The following is a 12,172-nucleotide window of genomic DNA, read 5'->3' as shown; positions in this document are numbered from 1 at the left end:
CCTAACTCGACCTTACCCTAGTTTCTAGCTCTCACGCACTAGGGTCTTGGTACCCGTGCCCATACACACCCATTCCCCTGAACACACATAAACCTACACCCCAAACCCTTCACTTTTCCCCTAACAGAACCCCAACACCCAGCCAAGCACTCACAACCTTTAGCGTCAAAGATCATCAAACATAAAAACATATAACCAAAACAAAAGAAAAAACAAACAAATAGAAAACATTGTCCTCCTCTGAAGGAGGAACCCAGTGCCAAAGAGGTACCTGCAAAAGAAAAAATATATCAGTTTTAGTTTTAAAAAAAGAAAAATAAATAAATAAAAGAAAATAGAAACTTTAAGCCCCGATCTATGTCGATCAGGGCTACTTTCATTGAAGAAAAGATTGCATCAAAAAAAAAAAGGCATCGAGGAGAGTTTTCTGGAGCATTTTGGTGTTTTTTAGCCACTGACAACCCCAACTGCAACCACCAACGGTGACCCAAGCAGCAATCGGTGCAGAGCTTTAGGGTTCTCCCTAGAACTCTAAAATTTTTTTTTTTGAATAGGGTTTGAAATGAAGTAAAAAAAATTGGTCTTATATAGAGGATTAAAGCCCAAAACGACACCGTTTTGGATCAGGGGAGGATCTGCGCATGCTCGTGACTCGACCCAGGATCCACGTAAATCGACCCGTTGACCCATTCCTTCAACAACTTCTGATCGGTCTAATTGAATCGATCTGAATCGTTTACAACCATTGAACCGCCTATTGACTGAACCATCTGAACCATTGACCGAATCATGAAACCGCTTGAACCGATCGAACTAATGTTGACCGGATCATTTTATTTTTTATTTTGTTTTATTTTTTTCTTTATACATATTATTTTTATTTTATTATTGTTGTTTATGCATGTTTAATACCTCTAAATTTGTTAGAATAAATATTTTTTTATTTTATAATAATAATTGATAATAACAACAATAATAATAAATGATTTCAAATTTTTGATATATTTTTTTGATAATAACCTAAGTGTTAAATAAAAAATTATAAAATGATTATAAAAATAAAAAAAAAAAATTTTTCTTTACCTAGATGTTGGAGGAAATATAATAATAATAATTTCGCCTAGATGTTGAGAAATTATTATTTAAAAAAATACTAAATAAATTAATAATATTTTTAATAATAAATTTTCATTAAAAAAAGAATTTTTTTAAAATAATTTTTTTAAAAAATCATAAAAATCAAACTTACTTCGAAAGTTCGCCTAAATGTTGGGTGTTTTTAGAGATGTTCGTATTTTTTAAAAAAAAAAATCCAAACCCTAAACTTCACAACCCTCAAACTGAAATCTTAAAATTCAAACTCTAAAATCCAAACCCTAAAATCAAAACCCTAAATCTTTCAAACCCTAAAATCTAAACCCTAAACCTCCAAACCCTAAAATTCAAGTCTTAAAACCCTCTGAACCCTAAAATCAAACCTAACCCTAAAACCAAACCTTAAAACCCTTGAAACTCAAATCAAAACCCTAAAATCCAAAACTCCAAAATCTTGAAACCCCAACCTTTAAAGCCTCGACCCAGCTATATTCAAAACTATTCTAAAACTCTAAGGATACATGCGAAAATCTAAAGTGGAGTAGTTTGTTCTCTAATGCTACCTAGACGATGGGGCATTTAGGAAACTTTATTCCATTAATTTTTTCACATGAATCCTTAATTTGCTTTAACAATAAAATGATATGTATTAATAATAAAAGCATATTAATAATATAATGGGATCTTAAATATAAATAGTCGCACCTAAGCTTTGCCTAAATGTTGAAGAGTCATGGTGGTCTTATTATATTTAAAAACCCAAATTTCAAATTGCATTTCATCATTACGCATAACATCTATTAATGCATTTATTTTCAATTGTATTCAATTTGTATATTTATGCCTTCAGTTATCGTTTATTGTCCAATAATACCTTTGTTGTTGTTTTTTACATGAAAAATTATGTTTAATTTAAAAAATGTGGAATAAAACAAAAATAACATCTTAAGGGGAATAATTTTTAGTACTCTGCCTAGTTGTTGAAGAGTCACTAACAATTATCTTCTGTAAATGATGTTATTTTCATTTTCAAAGATGTCAATATCAATCTAAAGTATTATCTTTGAAGTTCTGCCTAGATGTTGGAGAATTTTAAGATAATTCTTTAACTTAAAAATTTTCTCGATACTTCTAAATAAATAATTTTGATAAAATTAATTTAAAAAAAATAAAAGGGAATATATATTATTAAATATCAAATCAAAACCATTTCATCCAACATCGAAAATAGTACATGATTAAATTGTATCAATTTATGAGCATTGTGAGGGTGCTAATCCTTCTTGATACATAACCGACTCCTGAGCCTAACCTAATTTTTCACATACTGAAATTTTTTTTTTTATAAACTTTAAACCCGCTTTTATAGTTTTATTAGAAAGATAAACTTTTGGGTGACCAATCACACCCTAAAAAAGATTGGTGGTGACTCCCCTTTTATTTTTGTCGATTTTAAAATCCTTTACGTCTGACGGTCCTAAAACTATACGAAACCCATCCATTGTCTATCAAAAATCACATTCTAGGCCGAGGGCTAAAAAAATTACTCCTATTTGAGAACACCCAAATTTATCTTTTCTAATGCATGGTTTGGCAGCTAATGCTATGATGCCATAACAAAAATATTGTTTGACTTGCCTTTTATTCACCCACGAAACCAAAATAATATGAATTTAGAACAATTAATCTCTCTTCATATGGAAACAAAACAAAATACAATTTGCTAAGCCCGACCTACACTGATGCTATTGTTTTCTTTTATATACTAATATAATTTTTCAAATTTAATTCAAATACCAAAATATTAATATTATATATTTTTTTTGCAGGAGGCACAAAGGAAAAAAAAGGCAAGGTCTATTGGTGGGTCTGGTCGGGTTGGCCTTTCCTTAGAGTTGGGCCTGACACTGGCTGAAACCCAAATAAAATTGTTGCATGATATTCCCGACTATACATAAGCATAATATATATCAGCCTGTCTAATCCTTAATTGCATCTTAAACATTCTTGTGCCACATAAATCTATGAATTAATCCCAAATTAAGGGCCTGGATATAATTAAAACAATATTCATGCAAGATTGTTTTCTTTTCTGAACTTGAAAAGCACTTAAAGGGGCATGGGATATCGAATTCCAACCCTACAAAATTAATTGAGGCAAACAAAACAAAAAACAGTAGTTTCCTAATTGCTTCTTCTCATTGGAAGCAAAGTCATTGATGTCACATGGGAAAGGGCCACGTGCTACACAATCCAAAACCTTAATTTAATCACAAACTGAGAAAGATGATGATGATTTTGCATTTCCCAATATACTTTTATTACTTTTTGATGACTATTAATCTATTATTAGTCTCATGATCTCATGGTCATGATCATCAAACTTGGGGTCTCCAAAAGTGAGAATTATATTATCTTGGAAGAAGTCATTTCGATCTCTTTCTTCAATTTGAATTCATATATAATATAATGCATGCAACATATATAGTACTGCAATATCTCATATATGGTTCATAGCCTAACAATTTCCATAGCTACAAGTAAGCCTACTCAATAGATGCTAGGCATGCACTGTGGTTGGTGGTGAGAAGCAGGAACCCCACCCATATGATCTCTTCCAAATTTCCGGTGAACTATGCTAAAGTCACTCGCAAGGCATATTAAAGCCAATAAAATAGTACCATTTCTGTTAATTTGGCCTTCGCTGGCCCCTCCAATCCTTCTTCATTCACTGCAGTAATTCTCTTCTAAAGATTGGATCAAGATGCTGTCAGTCCAACTTTAATGTTTAGCACAAGTAATTTGTTAAATTGGGTGACAAACTATTTTGAATTTTTTTTTGAATAATTCATCATTCAATTTAATATGATATCAAAATCTTTGAGCTCCAATCCTAAAAATACAAGACATTAAAAAATTTTAAAATAATTGACCCTCCAATTTTACATAAGAAAAAAAAAAAGATAAATACTAGCTAGCTTATAGAAATCTTTTTAATTTAGTATATACTGAAAAGGATGAACAATTAAGGACAAGACTAAATACAGGTGGCAATTAATATAGAGAGGTGTAGACGCCTGTGATGGATACAAACGGTGAGGTTGCCGGCAAAGGGTGACGTGAAGAGGCGTCAGAGGCTTATGGAAGTGTCTCGTAGCTCTACACAGCAGCATCTAATTCAGATTATTGTAATGTAGCAAGCATTCGTCAGCGTCGAAGATGGGTTGGCGATGAACTATTATTATATACATATTGATTTATTTAATTAAATAAGTGATTAAACAACGGGGATGGTTCACATGGAAAGATGGTGGTGCGTAGACAAAAAAAGCCTGTATAATATTGCTCAGAGAATCCCAGTTTAATTTGTTCTCTTATGGGGCGGGGGTTGTCAAGCAGGAACGTGGGGCAAGTGTTGCCTGAATTCCACAATCAATGATTCAAAAAAAAAAAACACTTACAACTGGGAACAGCATCAAGTAAATCCCAGTGATACAATTAAATCTGCTAGCTTCTCCAGGAAAGAGACAAAACAGGAAAACTTTGTATTAGTTTTTGTTTATTTGGTCTATATATATAGCTGACATTTCGATAAAGATAAAAATCTCTGCCACTGCATCTGCATGCAAAATTTCCATAATTAATTAAGTATCCTAGCTTCATGTGCAGAATTTATTAGACTGGACTTTCAGCTTTATATAATTAATTTCATATTAATTCTCCTTTTCTGGGTATGATCAGATGATAGATTATTAACTTGTTTTGAAAAATTATATGCAAGTACTCCAATATTAGCTCTCTTAAAAACCAAAAAAAAAAAAAGAGGGGAGATAGTTGGTAAATACTTGTCTTTTGAAGGAGTCCAAAGCCAAAGGCTAGAGCCAAAAAGGGTAGATAGAGAATTGTTGTTTTGCCACAGTACTAGATTCTCAAAATGTCTCATCAAACATATGGGGTCGGTGATTCCCTGTATGATCATTGGCCCATTGAAAACTTCAATTCCATCCATCAAATACTAAACAAATACAAGAAAAAACCAACCCCCCCCCCCCCCCTTATCTCCTCCTTATACAACGACATCCCTAACCCCCTCATCATTTTTTTCTAAGCATTCATAAAGCATATATGTTTGCATTACTGTACGTGAAAGAGAGAAAATTAAAAAAAAAAAAAAAGAAATTGAGAATTTTAGAAAAACGCTACAACCGTAGCTAATGGCAAACCCCCAAATCTCAAAAGACATCAAAATGTCTAATCAAACATGACTCATAACCAAGGTTCCATATTTAAGCACGATGTTTGAAGATGTGGCGCCCGACTCTTGAATAAAAAGGAAAACCCCACTTTTTGACAAAAACCAAATGCCTAAAGGGCACGATGTTAATATCTAACCTTTCAACTCCAGTTAGAAAACAACAAAACACTAAAACCTTAGTTAATACTATAAGTTACTTAGTCCAGGCTCTTAATTAGAACTAATCTTTGTCTTTTATCATGCCGGCATAAGCTTATAATTTGTCTCAATCTCATTATAATTAAACACCTTGATTAATTAATTATTATTCTAATCTCAAAAGTGACCTTCCTTTGGATCTTCATACGTAATTATTCAAAAACTATTGCTCTCTTCAAAGCGATAAGCTCAAAGGTTTTAAAAAGTACAAATATTTATTTATTTATTTATTTTATTAAAAGGAGCTCTGTTTTGTACATCATGGAAAGTGGGTGCAATAACAGTTTAGTGGGAAATAATTAAAGTGGAATCGGGAATCACTCGATCATAAAAACATAAGCTCATCACAACCACAACATAAGCAGGCCAACGCTATATCCTCAAAGTCAACCCCATTTTGACTTTGAATGGATTCGTTGCAACCCCTTTATATGTATTTTATACATAAATAGGAGGGATAAATACCAAATGTATCATTATGCTTGCATTCAATTAATAATATTTAAAATTGAACATGAAAATAAAAAAAAATAATATGAATAAATATAAATCATAGATTTAACTAAAAGCGCATTATTTACCATTAGATAAAATAATAAAAATTTTTACTACTTCTTCAATAGTGAAGATCTTTCTCAATTTTGATTTTTAAAACCCTAAAATTAAGGATATGATAAATAATATTTCTACGTCTCTCTTCTCTTCTCTTCTCTTCTCTTGTGCTCATGCTATATACGAAAATATAAATTAGCGGTCTAATTATTGATCATGGTTGTCTTGAAGAAAAGGAACAAACAATACAATAATGCTTTTATTCTTCTACATTCAATTCTTTTCAAGAATCCAAGATATCAAAAAGCAAAAGGTGCTACACTTTTATAAGTATATCACTTTTTTTATTTTATGTTTTGAGTTCTTAATTTACTAAAAAAGCTAGCTTTTTTCCCTTTATTTTGATTGGTTGGGTTTTTTTGTTTGTTTGGATAACCAGTCAGCTACTTCTTTGTTGGCAAATAGTTTTAGTGAACCTTGTGGTGAGGCAGTGTAAGAAAGCTAGGAAGATAGCAATAACATACAATTAAAGAATTAAACCCTATATATTGTATTTGGAAACAAAGCTTGCACATTATTTGCTTTATTCAATGATGATCTTCCATTTAAGTCATTGGGGTCAAAACAACCCAATTTATATCACACATTCACTCTACTTGAGGAAGCAGAGATTCTTTAATTCCGAACAAATTCAAAATATTTTTTCTGAAAATTTTAGGGAAAAAACTTGGAATTAAAATGTCAATTTTTACCAGTCATTATAAGGTACGTTATGAATTTCAATGTTTATGTGTCATTATAAATTTTTACTTTTGTAATCTCAAAAAAAAATTATATTTATCAAAATTCATTTGGGGATTCCAAAGATATAAAAAAAAAGTGTTAAGGCGAAATTGGTTTTGTATAAAGAAAAAAGCTTAAGTCCATATTAGAGCTTTAGCCAAACTCTTACCCATCCCGGCGGAACCACTTGATCTGTTTAAGTGGACACATTTAACTATGATAATTGTATTATAATTAATTAATCATAATTTAGAATTGCATAAAAGTTATCAAAATTTTATATGAACCCTATATTTATAAATGATAGACCTCTACATGATTTTTATTGTGATTATGCAATTGTAGGATTGAAATGAAAAAAAAAATTATAAGTGAAATACACTCTTAGTTTAAGGTCCTAATTGTGAATTTCATAATCTTTTTTGGGAACATTTCAACTGTTATTTTTTTTTGTGAATTTTAAATTTTTTACAAAGCAAACGTAAAGCATAAATTTGAACTTAAAAAAATATTGAAGTTTTGGAGCTGTTAGAAGACGTTTCTAATTTAGGAAATATATTTTTGTAAAATTTTGATTTTCGACAAATAATAACCATTCAATATTTATTGAAAATTTTTAGGCCTAATTATAAAACTGGAAACGACCTTATCAACCAAACCCTAAAATCACTAAATACAACTAATTAATATTCACACTTTTATTTTGGTTTTCTTGGATTCATTCTTAAAAGAAATCAATTATTCCAAAATTAATTGATATATTGCAAATTCTCTTGTAATTCCTTCCTTCATCCCAAGTTATATGTTTTTTTTTTTTTTAGTTCAAAAAAGGGCAAAAGCTCGTATAAAAAAAAAAAAAAAGATGACGAGATTAAAACCCACACCCACATATCTTTCATAAAACCTCTTAAGCATTAAATCAAAAGGTCAAAGACAAGTTATATGTTTTTATTTGTTGGAAAAACGTGTAATTTTTAATTTTAAAACCCCAAAATCAATAATAAGTTAAATAATTAATAGTTCCAATTTTAAACCCCAAAAGAAGAGCGAATGGTAACCCCAAACGTTCCTCCGAGAAATGCGGCTACTGCCGCCTCTGTTTTTTTCCCTCCAATCACTTGTCTTAAAGGACCAATAAAAGAAAACACTTTTTCCCTTGTAACTTCAACTTTTTTTTTTTTTTGTTTTTTTACTCTGCAGTTTTCATTAAAAAAGAGAAAAAAAAAAAAAAAAAAAAAAAGGAGTTGCGTAAATTTGATCCATACACCCTATAAATTCCCCCACCTTATTAATTTATTATACTAATTACTAGTTTTATCATTTTCTTTCTGCTATCTTCTTTAACTTGTTGCTGCGCACATAGAAGAGCAGTCTTGTGTGAAAAGTCAGCGACTCTCTCTCTCTTCAAAAAAGCATAAACCATTCTTTCTTTGTTTTGTTTGTTATTGATGAGAAGAAAGAGCATCGATCCATTTTAACCTTCAACTTAAAAAAAATCTGTTTCTTTGCTTGTAACCAAAACCCATCTCCACTCTTACCTTAAAAAATCAAGCACTTTGAGAAATTTTGCATGTTTTACGTCTGTGAGCAAAGGGAGAGGAGAGACTATAGATATGTTGATATCTATATGTTAAAATGATAGAATCGGTTGTTTCTTACATGTGTTTTTTGCATTAATATAGCATGTGCACCGTCTTCGGCCTACAAATGGAGAATTACCAAGGCGATTTAAACGATATAGTTCGGGCAAGTGGTGGTCCGATGGGGTGTGCCTCCGCTCAAGCCTCAGATACTGTTCCTGCTTCAAGCTGGCAGCAATTCCCCTCCGATCCGTTGAATTTTTCATCGTCATCCATGGACGATCATAGCGTAATCGCTTTTGGTGACCCTTTCTCCGCTGTCAGAGATCCACTTTTTCATGAGCTTGATGTCGCAGCTGGTTCATCAACCTACTATAGCAGCCATAATTCAACTGATCAAATGATTAATAATACCGGCAGCACTACCGTTGAAGATACTTCAAACTTTTCCGGTGCAAGTAATATTGTTGGTTTTGGTCATCATAGTAAGATTTTTGAAGATGATATGAGAAGTCCTTGCAACATTCTTTCTCGGATTCAGATCTCTCCAAGCTCTAGTAAGCTACCTGTGTCGCCCTGTGATTCGCCAGTGATGGGTTCTGGTGTTTACCCAAGGGGAATTAAGGTGCCTGCTGTGCTCCCAAGCGAAATGATTGATGCAAGCAGCTCAAAAAGTTGCTTGATTGATAACACCGGCCCATTGCAGATCTCTTCTCCGCGGAACCTGGGCATGAAGAGAAGGTTAGGGTAATAGTTAATTCTCTAACTCAACTCCGTTTATTAACTAAAAAGCCAGTAGTACTACTATATTTTATTGCTTGTCTTTGTCTCATTAATTAAGAGCCATGATGCATGAATTAATATTTAGGGAATTAATGAATTTTTGGAACTTGGGGTTTCTTTCATAAAAATCATATATAAAGCCAGGAGATAAGAGAAATTAGGGTTCATTGTTACTAATTAATTAACATATATGCATTATATGTCTGAATTATTGTATGCATTGGAAAAGTAGAGATATTGGTGTCTGATTTTCAGGTGAGTTTTGCTCATTGTGAAGTTCACAACAATGCTAATAAAACATAAAAATCCTGACAGGCTTTTAATCAAACCCTGAAAAGGTAATTAATAGATAACTAAAATGGGTGTCGCAATTAATTACATTCACAAACTTAGCTTTCACGTACTTATCTGAACCTACTTTTCTTCCCTAACCCACCTGAAATGATACCGATTATGTTCAGTTCTATTTGTCTTCAGAATATTGTACTATCGCTTTCACCTTCTTTAGGGAAATTTTCCAAAATATGTCTCATATGCATATCCCTGCCCAAAAGTACAACTGAAACAAACAACATTCTTTCCCTCCTAAGAGATAATTAGCTAGGAATACGGTTTTTTTTAATGTTAAAATCAAATTTTCAATGATCGAACCATACAATTTACATTAGTTGTCGATGTGAATATGCAGAAAGAGCCAGGCCAAGAAGGTGGTTTGCATTCCATCACCAGCAGCTACAAACAGCAGGTCTAGTGGAGAAGTAGTCCCCTCGGACCTGTGGGCATGGAGAAAGTACGGGCAGAAACCCATCAAAGGTTCTCCTTATCCGAGGTATGCATATAATATTATATATACAACTCAAACATTATATTACTAGCTATGTTGTTATGTTATGGTATCATTCTTGATTAGAGTAGGATGAACCAAAAGTTACTAATTTTGAGAAACTAAAGCTCCAGTCCCTATTCTGCGGTCTTCTGAGCTGACAAACTGCAGCAGAAACCAAGTTTTTTTTTCTTTTTTTGTTATCGTGTTTCTCGATGAACATCAATAAAAATTATTCTATGACACACTTAAGTCAAGCAAGAGAAGTATCATGGTATATACACATAAATGTAAACATAATTATTTTATGATAATATTTTGAAAAAATAAAATAATTTTTATTCAATTAAAAAAGTTATATGAGAAAAATTGCATGCATATTTGTATGGTTTTTTGCATATGTTAACACTTTTTTTCAAAAATGAACTCGAAATAAAGCACCTTTCAAAATCATCACCAATGCATGCTTGAGCAAACATAAATAACCAATGTTTTTCTTCGTTGCTTTACTATCTTGTTATTTAGTACTCCATTTATACTTATATATGTATTACATGTGAAGATGTTGTAATCCAAATTATGCTTTTCAATCAGTTTTGATATCTAACAATGTGGCTGCATGTAATTGCAATAACTGATTCTTCTAAACTGTATTCCAGGGGCTACTACAGATGCAGCAGTTCCAAAGGCTGCTCTGCGAGGAAGCAAGTCGAGCGAAGCCGAACTGATCCCAATATGCTGGTTATCACCTACACATCTGAGCACAACCATCCATGGCCAACACAAAGAAATGCTCTTGCAGGCTCTACAAGGTCTCAGCCATCCAAAAACAATGCTTCTGCTTCCAAGATCAGCTCACCATGTTCTCAGCCCCAAAATACAGTAAACCCAAAGGAAGAGCTTAAAGAAAGCAGCAATGATGCTTTATCTCCGGCGGTTGCTGCTAGCTCAACTGCAAGTGCACCAGTTAAAGAAGAGATTGAGGACATTGAGAAGCAGCTGGATACAGATGACTCTGAATTTGGCGAAGGGAACCCTCAAATTTACAGGCCTGCATTGCCAGACAGCTCCCAGCAATCCGAGGATTTCTTTGCTGATTTGGATGAGTTAGAGGCAGACCCTCTGAATTTATTGTTTCCACAAGGATTCAGTACAGATCAAGATGAGCGGAAGGAAAAGAAAGCCATGGATCCGTTTAGTATGTTTGATTGGTCAGGCGACGACGGCGCTTCTTTTTGAGAAGCCAAAAAGGGGTTTATAGCAAGACCTTGAAGCAACAACTACTTTTCACAGTAAAATACATAGACTATAAGTTAGCTTAATTTGTGCAAAGCCATTTATGAGATTCAAGGTCCTGCTATAAACCTTCTTACAATTATTTTTTCCGTTTGAATAGGATTTGCGTGTGGGGGGAGATTTTCTTTCTATTTTTTCTACTTCTTTTGTTGTTGTTATTGTTATTAAGCAGAACAGTGAGGAGATTAGGAAAAGAACCAAAAGACAGTGCCGCTGGACTGGGAGCAGACCCCATGAGTCCCACATTCCTTTTGGAATATTGGTGGATGGGACAGAAAGCTGAGGAACAGAAGGTTTGAACAGTTAAAACAAGTACGTCCATATATCAGACATGACTGGAAAACTCAGTGTGGAGATTGATTTAGGATGGGACTTGCCCTTTCTTCTTTCTTTTCTTTTCTTTTCAAGTGGAAAAAATTATTTAAGCTCCACCTTTGTCCATGAATGATTTCATTGGTTTGATGGTAAAACAAATATTCAATAGAAAAAAGCTTGACTTTTCTTGTCAATCTTGTTGTCTGGGGATGTGCAAAGGAGAGAGAAATTTTTTAGTTACAAAAGCTTTGGGTTCCTCGGCTTTCTGATTATTTTATATCCATCCAACTTGTGTCCAGTAAATAATTTTATATTTCAACATTTTTTTTTTTATCCCTTTATATTATTAGTATAATATGAGATCGACGACTGAATTCAACTTTTACCATTTTTAGAAGTATCTAACTAACTATTAAGCGGTCTTCATTTCGTTCCATATAAGTATTTTGTTTTTAAAAACAGATCTATAGCATTAGTTTTTCTTTTCTCTTT

General features: G+C 32.6%; 1 protein-coding gene across 2 annotated transcripts; it reads left to right on the top strand.

Annotated features, from left to right (window-relative positions):
• The first annotated feature begins 8,181 nt into the window (after positions 1-8,181).
• Positions 8,182-11,961, top strand: LOC111280873 (putative WRKY transcription factor 14). 2 transcript variants are annotated; one of them, XM_022868404.2, is made up of 3 exons: positions 8,182-9,204; positions 9,935-10,075; positions 10,729-11,915. In XM_022868404.2, the coding sequence occupies exons 1-3, from the start codon at positions 8,567-8,569 to the stop codon at positions 11,306-11,308; spliced, it is 1,359 nt and encodes a 452-aa protein (XP_022724139.2). In that variant the 5' UTR covers positions 8,182-8,566; the 3' UTR covers positions 11,309-11,915. The 2 variants fall into 2 exon arrangements, with proteins under 2 accessions (XP_022724139.2, XP_022724138.2); XM_022868403.2 differs by having other exon boundaries at positions 8,188-9,210; positions 10,729-11,961.
• Positions 11,962-12,172: the final 211 nt, after the last annotated feature.

This window comes from Durio zibethinus, chromosome 28, assembly GCF_047325235.1.
Source record: "Durio zibethinus cultivar Kanyao isolate XHJ-2024 chromosome 28, ASM4732523v1, whole genome shotgun sequence".
Classification (NCBI taxonomy): Eukaryota; Viridiplantae; Streptophyta; class Magnoliopsida; order Malvales; family Malvaceae; genus Durio; species Durio zibethinus.
This window is presented reverse-complemented; position numbering and strand designations above follow the sequence as displayed.